The 18,529-nt window shown below is 44.8% G+C and overlaps 1 protein-coding gene across 7 annotated transcripts in view; it reads right to left on the bottom strand.

The window, feature by feature from the left end:
* Positions 1 to 12,567, bottom strand: part of Znf236 (zinc finger protein 236) — a 95,052-nt gene extending 82,485 nt beyond the window's left edge. For 2 of the 7 annotated variants that reach the window (XM_052201486.1, XM_052201487.1), the window contains exons 1-2: positions 12,311 to 12,567; positions 337 to 479 (exon numbers count right to left, since the gene is read on the bottom strand). In XM_052201486.1, coding sequence (XP_052057446.1) covers positions 337 to 479; positions 12,311 to 12,365 — 198 coding nt within the window. In that variant the 5' untranslated portion in view covers positions 12,366 to 12,567. Of the gene's footprint in view, positions 1 to 336; positions 480 to 11,285; positions 11,867 to 12,310 lie in introns of those variants that run through there. The other 5 variants (XM_052201484.1, XM_052201488.1, XM_052201489.1 and 2 more) reach the window with 4 other exon arrangements.
* Between the last annotated feature and the right edge of the window lie 5,962 nt (positions 12,568 to 18,529).

Here is an 18,529-nt window from a genome sequence, read left to right as displayed (position 1 = left end):
TAGCCTGCACTCCAGCCATCCCCCAGACAGTACTAACCACTGTCAAACAAAATGTAAATCCTCAAGAATGCCATAAAGACAACAAGAAAGCAAAATGCCCTCCGAGGAGGAGACATCTGAGAATAACCATCCTGGATTCAGTTGTATGAAAAACTAAAGAACCAAAAGGTCCGGTTTCTCACTCTATTCATAAATACAAACACTCACTAGAGTACACTCTCAGAAGAATGCCAAAATATTTACATACTTTGAAATGAGCTACAGTTTTCTTACATGTGATGCTATACTACTCCAATTTCAGAACCCTTATTGTGGAGTCCTTTTGGAGATACGCACCTTGTCATTTTGCTCATGCTCCCTCATGTGACGCTGAAACTGGGACTCTTTTGGAAAAGACAGCAGACAGATTTCACATTTGTGGAAGTTTGGAATCGGACAGTCATCATCAATGTCATCATCATTCAACGCCAAAATTCCATCTATAAAATTTCATATACAGAGACAATGAATACCAGATGTTAATTCTATTACATAAATAAAAGTAAATCATTTAGCTATTTAATTTTTATCTTTTTATGTTACATCTATAGAGGTTTTAGTTGCACGAATGTCTTGAGCACATGTGCATGCTGTGCCTACAGAGGCCATCTTCAGGCACTGGATACCCTGGAAGTCAAGTTACAAGTGGTTGTAAAGTGACATGTGGATACTGGGAATTAAGCCCAGGTCCTCAGGAAGAACAGTGAGTGCTCAACCACAGAGCTATCTCTCTGATTTATGAGAGACTTTTAGAAGCCAGGCAGTGGTGGCACACGCCTTTAACCCCAGCACTTGGGAATCAGAAGCAGGCGGATTTCTGAGTTCAAGGCCAGCCTGGTCTACAGAGTGAGTTCCAGGACAACCAGGGCTATACAGAGAAACCCTGTCTCAAAAACAAACAAACAAACAAACAAACAAAAGACTTAGATAAAATTAGTAAAATATGAATATGAAAAATAATAGTTTTAAATCAGAAATGAGAAATGTTGGGATGCCTGAGATATGGGGCAAAAAATTCAAAATACTTGGTAGGATCTAATATCTTAAGGCATCTTACACACACACACACACACACACACACACACAGGTTCTTTGAATGTCATCAGCTTATCTAATACTGTTTCCTTTACTATAACCCAGAGTGAGACAACTAGCTCACATTAATAATATAATAGCTTCTTAAACCACTCAGTAAGCTCAACTCTACAAAAATTCATTCATCTCTGAAAACTGCTACAAAAAAAAAAGATTAAGTCAAAAAAAATTTTTTTTGCTCTCTCAGATCATGAAAGACTACAATCTCTTGCTTGGCCAATTCTGTTTGTACAAAAGGATTTCCCACCCAGGAATAATACTTCAAACTTATTTCAAATATCAAAAAATATGACAATATAGTACAAGTACTCATAAATTTGCCAAGAATATCAAAGATGTTCTAAATAGTTACAATGTTTAAAGTACACACATCTCAAGTCTTGCGATTAGGGTACAAGTAAATAATGCACCAGAGCCAGGCAGTGGTGGCAAACGCCTGTAATCCCAGCACTCTAGGAGACAGAGGCAGGTGGATTTCTGAGTTCTGAGGCCAACCTGGTCTACAGAGTGAGTTCCAGGACAGCCAGGGCTATACAGAGAAACCCTGTCTGGAAAAAAAAAAAAAATCCAACACCCCCCCCCCCAAAAAAAACACAATAAATAATGCACCAGAGCCATACAAGGATGACAAATCATGTGCCATTTAGATTCACATCTGGGTCTGGGGAAAGAGTTCAGTTGGTAGAGTGCTTGGTTAGCACGCATAAGGTCCTGGGTTCAAGCCCAAGAACCATCTAAACCAGGCACAGTGTAATTACAATGACTGGAACCTCAGCTCCTGGGAGATGGATTTAAGAGATCAGAGTTTCAGTCAGGTGTGCCCACTGAATCAGTTGTGGCATGAAGGTCATGGGGGTGACCAAGACTGATCACAGGAGGGGTGTCAGGTCTGTTCTGTAACCCTGGCTCCAAAGGTCAAAGGCCCTAGATGGAGAAGCTAGGGCTCATGTTTTGCTAACTTAACACAAACTGTTTTCTAAATATTTGTATTTATTTCTATACAAAGACCTGAAAATACTATTCACCCTTAGCCAGACAGGTCTCTTGCTGCAGTGGGTTGCAAGCTTATAATAAGACTCTTAATTATGGGCATTTGACCCTAAGTGGGACATCTATATCAACAATACTCCCTCTATATCCCTATCCAAGGCCCAGGGAAGATGAAGCAGAGAGAATACGCAGGCCAGAGGATGGGGAGGTGCACTGTGACACGGGTCTTCTGCTCACTCACAAGGACTGCACCAGAGAACTCACTCAGTTCCTGCAGTTACCTGCGCAAGACCTTAACAAGATTAAGACAAAAGATCAAATGACATTCCGGTAGGTAGTACTAACTGTACTCAATGGGTTACAAAAAGAAAAAGGAGAGAAAGAAAAAGGAGAGGGCATGAAGGTAGAAAGGTAGATGGACCGAGATTGCAGAGTTAGGGGTGGAAGCAATCACGACACATTGTATACAGGTATGCAACTATCCGAAAGTAAAAGATGTTGTTTTAAGTTCAATCAAGATTATCTTCAACTACATCAGAATCTGAAGCTAGTGTATAATACTAGAGACCTTGTCTCAAAAACAAAATGAAATCTGATCCAAAAACATCTGAATTAAGAAACCTAGGACTATGCCGGGCAGTGGTGACGCACGCCTGTAATCCCGGCACTCTGGGAGGCAGAGGCAGGTGGATTTCTGAGCTCAAGGCCAGCCTGGTCTACAGAGTGGGCTCCAGGACAGCCAGGGCTATACAGAGAAACCCTGTCTCAAAAAAAAAAAAAAAAAAAAAAAAAAATCCAAAAAAAAAAAAAAAGAAAGAAACCTAGGACTAGAAATGAGTCTTGAGTTTAAATTCTGAGGGTTCGAGATGGTTCTGCTTCTCTAAAGACCTGGTAACCATGAGCACTAAAAATGTACAGGCCTTCTTTCACATTCCTGCTGGAGACAATATCTCAGAGGTAGCCCAGGAGATGTCGTAGAGGGGAGGTGGGGTACACAAGGCAAATGGTAATGTAAACATTCCCTAGCAGAGCTATAAGAAGATAGATTTAGTTTGAGAAAATTAATTCTAAGCACTGCAACTTTATACACTCTTTAATAGCTAAGGGAAATATACATAATTTTTATTCTTAGGTATATCCTTATAGAACCATATTTCCTAATTTACTGCACTAAACTAGTATTTAAAACTGTTTAAGACATCTACACTAAAGATCTACAGCCAGAGAGGCCAACAGACTCTTTAAGAGGCAAGAGTGAGGATGTGGAGAAAGAGGAACACTCCTCCATTGCTGGTGGGATTGCAAGCTGGTAAAACCACTCTGGAAATCAGTCTGGCGGTTCCTCAGAAAACTGGACATAGTACTACCTGAGGACCCAGCTATACCACTCCTGGACATATACCCAGAAGATGCTCCAATATGTAATGAGGACACATGCTCCACTATGTTCATAGCAGCCTTATTTATAACTAGCCAGAAGCTGGAAAGAACCCAGATGTCCTTCAACAGAGGAATGGATATAGAAAATGTGGTATAGCTACACAATGGAGTACTATTCAGCTATTTAAAACAATGAATTCATGAAGTTCTTAGGCAAATGGATGGACCTAGAAAGTGTCATCCTGAGTGAAGTAACACAATCACAAAAGAACACACATGGTATGCACTCACTGATAAATGGATATTAGCCCAAAAGTTCAGAATAAACAAGACCACAGAAAGCTCAAGAAGAAGGAAGACCAAAGTATGGGTGCTTTGGTTTTTCTGAGAAAGGGAACAAAATACTCACAGGAGCAATTATGGAGACAAAGTGTGGAACAGAGACTGAAGGAAAGGCCACTCAGAGACAGACTCCCCTACCTGGGGATTCTTTCTATAAACAGTCATGAAACCTGACACTATTATGGATGACAAGAAGTGCTTGCGGAAAGGAGTCTGTCATGGTTGTCTTGGGAGGGGCCCTGCCAGAGCCTTACAGATACAGAGGCAGATGCTATCAGCCAACCATTGGACTGAGCACGGGGTCCCCAATGGAGGAGTTGGAGGGAGCACTGGAGGAGCTGAAGGGGTTTGCAGCCCCATGGGAAGAACCCAGGGCTCCCAGGGACTAAGCCATCAACCAAGGGGCACACATGGTTCCAGCCAAAAGTGTGTCAGAGGAATGCCTTCTTGAGCATCAGTGGGAGGAGTGGTCCTTGGTCCTATGAAGGTTCAATAGATGCCCCAGCGTGGGGAAATGGGGGGGGGGGGGATGAAAGTGGGTTAGGTGGAGGGACATCTTCTTGGAGTCAGGGGGTGGGAGGTTTTCTGGGAGGGAGGAAACCAGGAAAGAGTATATCATTTAAAATGTAAATGAAGAATATATTTAATAAAAAAATTTAAAAAAGAGGTAAGTGATCTCTGATAGAAACAAAGGACAAAGGTGGAGTGGCTATAGCCTCACAGTGGGGAGGACCATCTGCTGAAACACAGCATTCTTCAGGGTTTAGTGTCTTTTTTGTATTCCTATTTGTACATGCTAACTGTACTTATCAGTTTCAATGTAGTGTTTCCATACATGCATTCAGCAAGCATAGATCATGGTCACTCACGTTCTTCCTTCCATTTACAGGCTCCATCTCCCTTCCTCTCCCCCTTCTTGGTCCCTAGATACCACCATAATACTTTCAGGTCTACCTTTAAAATAATGACTGTTGGAGACAGAATCACACAATCGCCACCTCTGCTATATAACTAAGGAAACTAGGATTCCAGAGAAATTGTGCCATTTACCAAAAATTTCCCAACCTGCCAACTGCATAAACAGTTAATTTTCAATGCATCCAAGGTTTCTTCCTAGTGCTTCTCCTTTTAAGATGTCATCTCAGATGAGACCACAGTCCCTACTTTATGGCCAAATAGAGCAGATTAAGCAGGATTTCCTCAGCACCCCTTATGCAGTGTATAAGACTAAGACAGCATATGCTCTTTTAACCTTAAATATATTTAACTCAGAGCCAATTCAGTTATCCAGATATCTGAAGCATAACTAGTTTCAGTGAACAACTGTGTTCTAAATCATCAGTATACATGAATACAGCTGATATAAAATGTACCTGAACAAAAAGCTGAACACCCTGAGTGAAGCTGAGAAGTCAAGCCTGAGCCTGTTAGTATAGATGCCCTCCTGTCTTCACAGCAGACACCTTCCCTGAACAGAACAGGTCTGGCCCTGGGGCTCTCTCCACGCCCATGAGGGCAGTGCTATGTTGGTGTCCCCATGCCTTGCACAGGCCCATTTCCCCATCTGAAGGACCTGCTTTATCATCTGAAATTTTTTTTTTTTGTTAAGACAGGCAGATCTTTTTTTCTACCTGTGAATTTTGACTGCTAAGGTACATGCATCTGGGTAATCTCAGATATTATTTGAGTATAACAAAACTACAAGTTAAATTATAACAAAATAAAATGTGAAATCCTTACAGACTCCTGAATAGCTAGAACACAGAGCTCTAGACTTGTAATCTAAATGTAACAGGGCATTTCAACAAAGGTCCAATAGCATACTGCAAAATCTGGTGCTTCTTTTGACAATACTAAAAACAAAAACAAAAACAAAAAAAGAAAAAGAAAAAAGCAGCAGCAACTGAAGGAGGAGACCGCCGAGACAATGATGACTTGACTTTCTCCGTACAGGATACTTCTGGGTATGAGATGTACCCACATCATTTGGAGGCAATGTGACACATGCAAACACAAATCCTATACAATCCTATTGGCTATGCACCTAATGTCTGCTGGTAGACCAAAACAGGGTCTGACCAGAACTGTCATGAAGGGAGACAGAGACTAGTGGGTCCGAACAGGCAGTCTATACCTTCACATCCTACCAAGAATGCCAGTGTCCAATAAAAGGCTCCAGAGCAGGAAGACAGCTGCCTAGATGTAGAATAATGGATTCAGATCCGTACCTCATACCACTTGCAAATCTGAACAAAGATCTTATTTAAGTACTAAGAATACAAAGCTCTTCAAAGATAAAACAGTAAAGTGGTTCCCCCCAGTAATCCCAGCATTTAAAAATCTAAAGAAGGAGCAGCAAGAGGCAAAAAGCTAGAGCAACAGTTGGCAAGGTCATCTGTGTGGAGATGGGTATCACTCTTTATCACTCGGGGGGTGGGATGGGGCGGTGGACAGAGGCAGACCTGCCTCTCTGTACACCAACCTAGGCAGTGAGGTCCTGTATCAGAGACAAATAAGGTCACATAAACCTTCCCAACCGTGAATTTCTAATGGATTTTTGCTTTGTTTTCTTTTGTTGTTTGGGTTTTGTTTTTCTGTAATTTGGGGGTTTTATGGGATTGTTTTTTGAGAGAGGATCTCACTATGTAACTCCGTCTGGCCTTGTACTTATTAATGTAGACCTAGACTGGTCTTCAATTCATAGAAATCCACCTGCCTCTGCCTCTGCCTCCTGAGTGCTGAGATTAGAGTCATGTGCCACCACACAGGCCCTCATAAAGGTTTGAGCTAAGGAGATTGAAGGAACAAATAAGTAGATTGGAATTCATATTTTGTATGTCAAAGAACACTATCACTAAAATTTTAATTTTCTTGCTACTAGATACAGATGGGGAAAAAAACATTCAGCCAGTAAGAACTCATATAACTCAACATTCAAAAGGCAAACCAATCAAGCTTTAAATGACGAAAAAGTTTAATAAGCATTTTCCTAAAGACATAAAAATATCAACAAATACAGAGAAAGATAGCCCTGTGGTTTAGATACAAAGTGTCCCCGAAAGACATTTGTTCTGAGGTCTTGATCCCCAGCTGGCTGGTTCTATTTTAGGTGGTTCTGGAAACTCTGGGAAGTAATTCACTGCAGACAAGTCCCTGGAGGTCACTTGGTGTCCAAGTTTCCTCTGTTCCTTTCCCTACTTCCTATCTGCCACTGTTTAAGGTCCTGCATATAATTTTCAGCCTTACTAAGGCAAACCAGAATCAACAGACCAGAACCTCTGGTCCCATGTACCAAAATACGTCCTTCTTCCTTAAGGTGGTTCTGTCAGGAGCAAAGAGTCTACACAGATGCTCAACACCATTAATCATTAATGAAATATGGATCAAAACCAGAATGAAATACTACTCATTAGAATGGCCAAACATAAATGAGAGAACAAGAACACTTTCCTGAGTTTTGAGTATTTGTGATAATAGCATACGTGGACAGCTTAGCACAAATGGAGCAAAGATGAAACAAGCCTCAGTAAATCCAAGATTAAATCCATGATTAAAGAACATGATCAACATGTCTTCTGACAACAGAGCTACAAGTCAGGAGGGTGGGGGAGGCAATTTTAAAAGCTTTAAATGTAGTCAGGCAGTGGCGGTGCACACAGGCCTTTGATTCCAGAACGCTAAAGGCAGAAGCAAGCAGGTCTCTGAGGTGTGACTAAACTACATACATAGCTAGTTCCAAGATAGCCAGGGCTACACAGAGAAACCCTGTGTCGCGAGAAACAACAACAACAACAAAGAAGAATAAAGAAGATGGAGGAGGAGGAAGAGGGAGGAGAGGAGAAAGAAAAGGAAGCTAAGGAGCCAGGGCGCCAGCTGTGCACGCCTTTAATCCCAGCACTTGGGAGGCAGAAGCAGGCGGATTTCTGAGGTCAAGGCCAGCCTGATCTACAGAGTGAGTTCTAGAACAGCCAGGGCTACACAGAGAAACCCTGTCTCGAAAAACCAAATCCAAAAAACAAAAAGAAAAGGAAGATAAAGGAAAAGGAAAAACAAACCCAAGCTCCAAATGTTTGGAATGTAAACCACACTGGAAATTAGAAAAAATATCTGGAACTTCCTAAAAAAAATCAAAAATTGTATAAAAATAGATAGGGAACTGTAGTAGAATTGCCTGTACATCAAGACTGTAGTGCAACAGTCTTGATGCACATCACCTTTCTGGGACAGCTGAGTGGGTAGTGTACCAAAGCTGGCTTACAAGTGAGGCAAGCCGCCTTCCTTCTGGCTTGAATTTGCTATGGAGACCTTATGCAGTCCTAGAACCTAGAGGCTGTCTCTGCCTAAAGGCATGCACCACCACACCCAGCAAGGCGGAGTTCTTTATCTATAAGCCCTAATCTTATTTCAAGAATGTTTGGGGCGAGTCAAAGTCTCTACTTCTCCATTCTTCCTCCTCCAGCCTTGTGCCTTTAGAAAATAAGGTTTCAGTAGCCCAGACTGACCTTGAACTCTGTAGATATACGAGATCATGAATCTATAGGAGCAGGCTCTGCTGCTAGTCCCTCCTGTGGACATCAGTTTTCCCAGTGTTTTCTCTAGGAAACCCAGGCTGCCATCTCCTGCGATCTGCTGCCACCCCTTTGCCTGTGTTTACTGTCCAGCACAGGCCATATCTTGGACATAGCTTTGTGTCCTTAGTACCTAGCACAACACCTACCTATCATAATGGCTGTTCGCAACTGGAACAAATCTGCTCAGCCCAGTGATGAGTAGTGCTTTTCTCAAGCAGAACAACAGAACAAACATTCTAGATTCCGATGCAGATAGAAATCTGCATGATCCCAAGGGTACTGAGTGGGTGCACCTTCCAAATCACTTCATCACTACAACTTCAGTTCCCTCAACTACAGAACCCCTTAGAGTGATCCTTAGGTTCATAGTAATGCATGGTAGTGCATGCTGAGGCAGGAGAACTTAAAAGTTCTAGGTCAGTTAAAGTTACATAGCAAGGCACTGTTTAAAAATAATCCTAAACTAGGCAGTGGTGGCACACACCTTTAATCCCAGCACTTGGAAGGCAGAGGCAGGCGGATTGCTGAGTTCCAGGACAGCCAGGGCTATAGAGAAACCCTGTCTCGAAAAACAAAAACAAAAATTAATTAATTAATTAATTAATTAAAAATAAATAAAATAAAATAATTCTAATGAGGACTTCAAAAATCTACAATTTATACAGATTTTATTAATAGCTATCCTAGAAAGCTAAACTAATTTTTAAATTGAACATGGTGGCTCATACCTAACCCCAACACTTAGGAGGCAAAGGCAAGAGAACTGACATGAATTTGAGACCATGTGAACTAAACAGTGAAACCTAGATGAGCACAGCTTAGTGTCAGACTCTTTCTCAACATTAATTAACTAATTAATTAAAATAAAAGCAGGCAGCTGAGATTGCTCAGTAGTTAAGAACACTTGTTGCTTTTGTATAGGACCTGGATTTGGTTCCCAGAATCCACACTGTGGTTCACAATTATCCTTAACTCCAGCTCCAGGTAATTCCACACCCTCTTTTCCGACCTCCAAAGAGCAATCAGTCAGGTGATGCACATACATGTATGCAGGGAAAACGCTCAAAAAAAATCTAATTTCTTTAAATCAGGTTGTTGCACATTAACATTATACATCTTTATGAAAAATATTTTTACAAAATTACTTACAAATCTTTTTTTCAAGACAGGTCTTAACAGTGTATCTCTGATTGGTCTGTAACTCGGGCAAACCACACTCCCACTGCCCAATTGCTAGGATTAAAGGTGTGTACCATCATGCTTGGTTTACAAAGTTTTTGATGTCTGACTTAATAAAGTAACAGCTGTATTCTCACATCTGCCTCTGAATGTTCCCTGTTGTGAAGTGTTTGGCTTGGATATATGACCCAACGCAGACCTGGTACACCACAACAGTATACACTGAGCTGGCTGCAGTTAGACCCACAACGGCTTTCAAATGTCAGCCAAGTGAAACAGCCAAGTACTCCTAATGACACTATAAAATATGTACCATCCACACTACTGAAAGTGCCTCAAGGAACCCTCAGGAGCCCAAGCACCACAACTTGAGAACCACTGTGGGAAGACTGATGCTACACAGCGGCCTTCAAGCAGGTCAGAGGGAGAGCTCTCTGAAGAAACTGCAACAATTGGGGTACAGACTAAAAGATGATGATCTCTCAAAAGAGAAAGGCCAAAGACAAAAGAACAAAAGCCAAAAACAAAAGGCCAAGATTGGCACCATCTAGGATAATCAGCAGCAAAGCCACAGTGAAGAGAACTAAAGACTAAGGCCTAAGGGTTTGGGGAAGTGTGAAGTTTACATCAAAATCCTGAGTGACCAACTCTGAAATTCCACCAGGGTGTGGCCCTAGATCACATGTGGAGAGATCATCTACATGAGAAGTGATGGATTTAAAGACCATCCGAGTCCAGTTTGCAGCTCTGCCTTTTGAGCTGTGGGTATGTTGGAAAGGTGTGGTGGACTGCAAATCCAGTTCTGAAAAAGAACCTACAAATTTAGCTATGGAGCTGGAGAGCTTAGTATCTAGTAAGCACTTGCCAACACAACACAAGCGCACGTGTGCACACACACACATGTAATTAAAAGTTCTTAAAGATTTAGCTAGGATGTATCTTGAAAAATATGAGAAGCAGAATTATTGCTAGATCTGGTCCTTTGAGGGCTGTGAAATCATCTGTAAAATGTAGAGTGCTGAGATAGGAATGAATCCTCAGTCAGACTCAACAGAAATTTACCATTCTGTCTCTCTTTCACTCAGCCTTCTTCCATACTGAACCTTACCCTATTACAGGAATAAAACATCTCAACAAAAGCAAACGCCATAGACACACACACACACTCTCTCTCTCTCACTCACACACTCACACTATGAAAGCACGGTCAAGGCCAAGGCAGTGAGGAACCAGCCATCAATGACTATTCTGAGCAGTTATTCTCAACCACAGATCTTCATACCTGCTAAGGTTACCATACAGCCACCATTGCTCCAAGAAAACCAAGAAACAACAGTAAGTATAAAATTTGTGAAATCGCTTGCTATAGTTCATTTAAGTGTTCATATTGCTCTAATTGACACGCCTGTTGACTTTGTGATGAGCAATAAGCAGTACTTTCGTAACTTCTAGTTTGGGTGCCCTGTTCCCAAGCTTGCCAACTCCTCATCCCTTTCCCCCAAAGGACCAACTTAACATAGTCCTTTGTAGGTCCAGGCCGGATGGATCTGACCGTGGGCATCTGCACCTGGGCTCCTTGATCACGGCTCTTGAACCTCAATGCACTCATCCCCAAGGACAGATAGTCAAACCCTGAGTCACTAAGCAGCAACCTGCTATGTAAACATAATAGAAGTTGGGGCGATTCACCTTCCATTGCGTCCCAGACGGACACCGCCTTCCCAACGCCCAGGCAGGGTCCTTTCCCAGCCAGCTTGACTGCACAAACCGCCCAGAGTCGCTTCGGGACCACAAACGCAGGGATTCCAGGGCAAGTATTACCCAAGACTGAGGCTAAACCCTGGCCCGTACAGCTGAGCTCCGTGCCTCTCAACCCAAAGAGCCCCATCCCATCTCAAAGGAAGGCTGTGGCAATGGATGCTTGTTTCCTCCTCCTCCTCCTCCTCCTCCTCCTCGCGCTGGAGGAGGGGCCCCCACTAAGCGCCAGGCTGAGGGGAGGCGACGGTGTGGGTGACATTTTTCCCATCTCTTTGCCTGCTGTAAAACCGTGAAGTTCTCCTTCCGGAAGAAACAGACCCGAGATAGCTCAAACGAATTCAGCCTGCTAGCATACATATCTAAGAGAAACGCCTCCCGAGGCCTACTGTACGCAGGGGAGCCTACTGTGCGCTCTCCCCGCGACCCCCGCCCCGAGGCCTAGGTCCCTCGGATGGGGTACCCCTGCGGTAGGAACCCAGCATACACCGGAAGAGCGGCCACTCCCCGGGGCCTGTGCGAGCACAGCCGAGGCGGGCAGGGGACGGGCGGAAGGGACAGGGAGACATGGAGGGAGGGGACTTGAGGGGACGACGACGCAGAGCGGGCGACATGGAGGGCGGGGGACGAGGGGAGGCTGGAGGGCTAGGACTCGGGAGGACGGAGAGGGGATTCAAAGGACTGAGACTCTGAGAAGCCCGGGGCGAGGGGCGAGGGGAGGGAGCTGACAGGAACTCGGGAGGAGGAGGAGGAAGCCGCCGCCCGCGCCGCCGCCCCCGCGCCGCCCCCGCGCCGCCACGGCCCGGAAAGTAGGCCCAGCGCGGAGGGGCCCGGCCGCGGCGCCCGTATCCGTCCGCCCGCGCTGCGCCCGCCCGGCCAGTCGCCGCCGCCCGCCCTCCGCGCCGCTCCCGGCGCACCCCGCGCCCATCCGGGGACTCGGCGGCCGCCGCGGGCCTTACCGGAGTCGCCGCGCGCCGCGCCGTCCCGGGGCTTCGGGGGGCGGCCCCGCGGCATCGTCGCGGCGGCCCACCCCTCACTCGCGCTCTCAGTCAGCCGGCGCGCACGCGCGGCACCGGCGGGCGGGCGGGCTGCGGCGGCGGCCGGACCCAGCCCGCCGGGCTCACTGGGCGACGGCGCCCGGACGCGCGGGCAGCAGCGCTCGGACCGCGCCGGCCTCGGCGGGTTCCATGGCCCGCGGGCCGCGGCGGGGGCGTTGGGAGCGGGCAGTGGGGGCGGGGGCGCTGCTATGCGCATGCGCGGCCCGAGAGGCGGCGGCGGCGGCGGCGTCACCTAGCTCGGCGATCTGCCGGCATCGCTGGCCTGGAGGCCCCGGGCCCGCTTTGCACTGGGCCTCGGAGGCTTCTCGGTGCTCCATCCCGGACCTCGAACCCCGGTCGGGACAGCCAACCTTCTAACTACTCACCCTCAACTCCTCAGGAAATGGAAGGAGTCAGAGGGTGGTGTGCTAGTCCTGCTCTAGCTATGTTCACTTGGGTTGGAGCTCACCTCTGTGCGGGGACAGTGTTCCAGCACGTCTTTCTACTCTGGACTCCTTTTTAAGCATCCCTGCCCGCCCGGAAGAAAGCCTGGACGCAGAGAAGCTCCTGGAAACAGGCGACTTCGGTGATGCTCCCCTCGTAGGCTCCATTTAAGCCTTAGGGGTTCTGGTGTGTCATCTTGTATGCCTTGCTGTTGTCCCTTTTAGCTCCAGCCAGAGATTATTCACAGCAGCACAGCCTGAAGCCATGTTAAGAATCTGTCAGGGTGTGTGACACACCTCTAATCCCAAAGCTTGGAAAGCTGAGACTGCAAGGTCTGAAAGCTGTAATGTAAAGTTGAAGCCTTCCTGGGCTACATGGTAAATTCCAGGCTTAAGTGAGACCTTTTTCCAAAATGTAAAATAATAAAATAAAATTATCAAAGAACTTTCTACTCCGGTAGAGACCAGAAGTATTGTAGGGTCTCAGAATTATTAATGAGGAAGTTCAGAGTAATTTCCCATGTTTTGCCAACTACATGCCAGGCTTCCTGTGAACCTACAAGCTGAAAGCAACAGGATGGATGCAACAGGAAAGACACAAAACTAGAACAAATGGTTACTTTATTTATTTATTTATTTAGGTTTTTTGAGACAGGGTTTCTCTGTGTAGCCCTGGCTGTCCTGGAACTTACTCTGTAGACCAGGCTGGCCTCAGTTTGAACATTGTTTAAAAACCCAGATTTGTAAGGTCTAAAGAGAAAACAGATTAGACATCAAATGTTAGGAGGTTTAAAGGTCTTGGGATAGGGAGATGGCTCGCTGGGGTAAAGACCTTCCTCAGGAAAGCCTGGCACCCTGACTCCAGTCCCCGAAGCCCAGGGGAGAGACTGTCTCCACAAGGTCGTGCTCTCAGCACCTCCACACCTGTGCTATGGCCCCCCAAGTCCCCAACAATAGTAATATGTCTTTAAACAATGTACCAGAGTACTTTTAAGAACATGATTGGTTACAACTCCCGCTCTCCCAGGACACAGGGTTTCTCTGTGTAGCCCTCACTGTTCTGTAACTATAGACCAAGCTGGCCTTGAACTCAGAAATCAATCTGCCTCTGCCTCCCAAGTGCTGGGATTAAAGGCGTGCACCTCTACTGCACTGCTGGTTACAATTTAAAAAGTAGGAAAAAGTTTGATGTGAGTCTTAGGAAATCATTACTTTTTAACAGGCAGGGATGACTAAGGAAAGTCCAGGTGAAAATCAGGTTAAAGAGGGAGAAAAAAAAACCTAGTTTTATGTGCATATTTGTTACTTAAAAAAAAACTCCAGCAGGAATATAGCCTAATTGAAAGATACTTTAGAAGAAAGTCACTGGGTCCAGGCATATGCTACACAGATGGGGTGAGCTGATTTTGAATCTCAGAGTCCTTGTGAAGGCTGAGAGGCCCTTGGCCCTCCACAGGACCGTTGTAGCATATGTTGCCCACATACTCTCAAACACAAGCCATCTTTGGTCGTAATTGTTTTTGGAAACAATATTTCACTGTGTATCCTAGCTAGCTCTAACTCCTGCTCCTGCCTTAGCCTTAGGAACAGTAGAGTTGCAGGCCAGGCCTGCAGGGGTGTGCCATTGCACAGGCAGAAATTGGTAACAAATCAAGGAGCCACTTATCTGCCAGCTGGCCCGGGACTAACAAATGGCTGTGAACCTACTAGCATATGCCCCTCAGTAAATCTGTAGTCCTTAGTAGAGAACGCCTCTGGTCTTTCCAGAGCTGTAGAACAGTCATGTGAGCTGTTACCATACAGGGGGGGAAAAGTAGATGAAAGAAGTTAAGAATTTTTGCTAAAGGCCCCGTGGGGTTTTAGCAGATCCAGGGCTTGAAACCTGCAGTTACTCCATTCTGCTTCTAGTTGTATCCACAGGAACATCCTTGAGTGTAAGGAAATCCATTTCCATGTGCATCCAGGCTAAAGAATGACACTGGCTGAGAAAACCTTAACAGCAGTGGGGCCTAGAGAGGTCGCCCAGTGGTCAGAGCAGCTACTGTTAGCCATGGACCCAGATTCAGTTCCTAGTACTCATTTCGGCTTGCGTATGAACACTGTAACTTCAGCTGCAGAGGATCTAACAACCTCTTTTGGCCACTGGCGGCAGTGCACTTGTATATGGACAAACACAGAAAAATAGATAATTTAAATTTCTGGAAGATTTTTCGCATATGTGAATCTACCTGAATTGTACATGTATATGAATGCATATCCTATTTAGTTATAAAAAAGGATTATAAACAGTTTTACAAGAAATGTATTTGAGGTGACAAATGAAAAAAGTGAGAAGGTGAAGTAATTCCTAGCCCAGGAAGTCATTCAGTATTTCAGGAGATTCAGAGTGAGCTCCAGGCTTCTTAGTTGAAGTGGAAAAAGTTCACACATGTCAGTTATAGACCTCACCAACCTGGAGTTCAGATGTCACAGTCTTTATAACGGAGCAGAAAGCAACATTTATTTTCAAGCCCTCCTATTTACTTCTCTGGGCAGTCACTACAGTTCACATAAGTGGCTGTGGTCAGGTGCATTCTCATGGTAGTGCCCCTGCATTGTCTTACAGTATAGTTCCTTCAGAGCACCCCCCCTCCCCAGAAAACAGCCATCTAGTGTCAGAAAATGTCGGGGAAGCAAGGGCCTTAGCAACACTCGAACATAGTCTTCCACACCTAGGACACAAAGCCTCACTTAACTAATGCTTTCCTTGGACCTCTGTGGGTTCCCTAACCCTACTCTTACAGGTCTGCCTGTAAGATTAATCATCATAAAGGCACAAATTAGGGATGTTAGGAGAGCGGGGGCATTTGTACTGATCCTAAATGTATTAAACAGGTAATAAAAGAAGACAACAAAATGTCCATGCTAATGTTTGAAAACGTGTGAGATGTGCAAATTCTTAGAAAACATGAATACTAATTTAAAAAATCTGAATAGTTCATCAACACTTTTGAAATTGAATTTGTAAGTTAAGATATTCATAAAAATAGATCAGCAGTATCTTACACGAATGTGCAACTGGAAACTCTGGGAGTGAAAAATCCCAGCAGTGTTTCCCAGTGTGTTTGGGGATGCTATCATCAGCCTGACACCAGAGCAAAAACATCAGGGGAAAGGAGTGAAAGCCAGCCTCTTAAATCCTTAATAGTTTTGGAAACAAAATATAGCAATGTATGTAGCACTGTGACTGGGCAGGACTGCCTCTAAGCACTTGAGGCTTGTTAATTCACTGTAGAGTGCTGCAGGTGCCAAAGCCTGAAACAGAGGCTACTTCTGCCCCTTGTGGATGGTAGACAAGAGGTGGCCTGAGCAAGCCCTGGAGTTAGCTGTGGTGTAACTGGCCACAGTGGTCCCAGGAGGCTGGGTGGTGATGGCTGAGTTTGGTTTGCAGGGTCTGCAGTGAAGAGTAAGTGGGAAAAGGTCTGTAGATATTTGTTACAAAATAGGATGACCTTACATGGATACATAAACAATGTTCCAAACACGCGCTAAAAGGGACTGGACCGTCCATGTTCTATTTCACATTAAAGTAGGTGGAGGCAGATGGGAGGGTGACGTGCACTGGCAGTGGTGTGTTAACTCGGGAATCTGTACACTTTAAACTTAGTTTGTCGAATGTCAACTAGGTTTAAAGTGTATTGCAGCGAGGCTGTAGAACAAAGTTCTTAGGTCTGGAGTGAGACGCCTGCTGTGAGCCAAGGGGAAGTCCGCAGCACACAGATCCTGTTCTAGAGGAGCCAGAGCAGCCAGGCTGCATCGGCTTCACGCCGCTTTAGTCTGGTGGACAAGAGATGCTGTTTTTAGACACAGGAATCTGAGACGAAGAAAGAGACACAGGATTCTGACAGAATCTCTTAATGTTTTATAACTGGTTGCCAGAGACAAAGCCCTCAACTACATTTTCCCACACACCCAGGTTGAGTTCTCTCTAACTGTGAGGCAGCCAAAGGCCACTGCTCTAGAACTAACATGGACAAGTCTCATGGTGCAAATCAAAGTTTCTCTTATCTAGAAGCACTGAGCATTCCTCTCCTAGTTCAGGCACGTTCCCTAGTGCAGGATAGGCTCTGACAGGAGGAACTAGCCTTAAGGGTTGAGCGTGAAGGGTGGGAAATGCTCACAGGAAATCCCCACGCTTCTGGTGGGGAAAAGGATGAGCAAAGGTGACCCCCCAGTTGGCTCTTTGGACCCTAGTCTAAGTCTGAGGTCCTAGAACCTGTTTTACAACAGATCCTGTCTGTGGTTTTGGCAGGACTGCAGGAAAACCACCCACCGTGTTGCTAAGACCCTAGCTTCCCCCCCACCCCACCCCACCCACCAATGCTGGGACACAGCCATGAGAATACACCTTACCACAGCCACTTATGTGAACTGTAGTGACTGCCCTGTGACTATAATAAAAGTAATAAAAGTCTTTTAATTGGACAGAAAGGGGGAAGTGTTGTGGATAGCCCTGGGCTTGTATTTTGATGCTAATTCCACTCCTGGGAGGGGCTGCAGAGGAGGAGTTGCCTTTGAATTCAAGAAGGGGGTGCTGTCAGGAGCAGACTGGTCTCCAGTCAAATGATCTTTAATAAAGAAATGTCAATAAACGTCATATTCTGTGGACTTCTGAGGCCTTTGAAGACCATCTATCTACCTAAAGCATCTCTGAACTGTTAAGCCTTGACTACTCTCGGCCATTTCTAATTGACATAACTCAGGAACACCCTTTTAATTAACTCACAACCATGAGTTTGCTATCTGGACCTTAACTTGTATTACTCAATCATCTAAAAACAGTTCATAATATCAGTTATAGAAGAACTGGATCTAAACCTTGTATTCTTAAATGTGTTATATAGGCACAATGCCTATATGGGAGCAACAATATTAATCCTAGTTTTTTTGTTTTTGTTTTTTCGAGACAGGGTTTCTCTGTGTAGCCCTGACTGTCCTGGAACTCACTTTGTAGACCAGGCTGGCCTCGAACTCAGAAATCGGCCTGCCTCTGCCTCCCAAGTGCTGAGATTAAAGGTGTGCACCACCACCACCTGGCTAATGCTAGTTTTATATCAGTAATAAATTTATACCAATTAAACCTTAAATTTACATCAAATAAATCCTGAAACAATGTAAGAGATTATAACTTCAACTTCATATCAATTATAAAGACTTCTACCAATGTAAGATCTGGCTATGTAATGTTTTGCTTAAAAGTACATTTGCTAACCTATCTCTCTTTGTCTATTTCTGTAATTTCTAAGATATTACTTATCCCTCTTTTTCTTTTCCATCCTCTTCCTCTTTACCTAAGAAGGAAGGATACAGAAGAGAAAAGGAAAGGTAGAAACCCCTAACTTTAAGTTCTTTAGTTCCCTTCCTGTCCAAAGCTACATCTGTAAAGTATCCCTAAAATGACAACAATCTATAATTCCTAAAATAACCAGAACCATCCACCCCAACATAAGGAATTGGGATGATGATTGTCTTCTGTCTGTTTCCAGCTGAGTTGGGGCAAAGAATTCCCATCTGAGGGCCAATTGGCTCGTCAAAGGAGAGCTAGCTGGCATCATTTGCTTTCCAGTCACTACGTGCCGAGAAAGTTCATTGCTCAGCTGACATCTTGACCATGACCTTCTGAAAAGCTGGATAGGCAGGTAAAGTTCCGGAAGCAAAT

This window comes from Apodemus sylvaticus, chromosome 13 (genome assembly GCF_947179515.1).
Source record: "Apodemus sylvaticus chromosome 13, mApoSyl1.1, whole genome shotgun sequence".
Taxonomy (NCBI): domain Eukaryota; kingdom Metazoa; phylum Chordata; class Mammalia; order Rodentia; family Muridae; genus Apodemus; species Apodemus sylvaticus.
The sequence above is the reverse complement of the archived record's forward strand: the minus strand, read 5'-3'. Positions and strand labels throughout refer to the sequence as shown.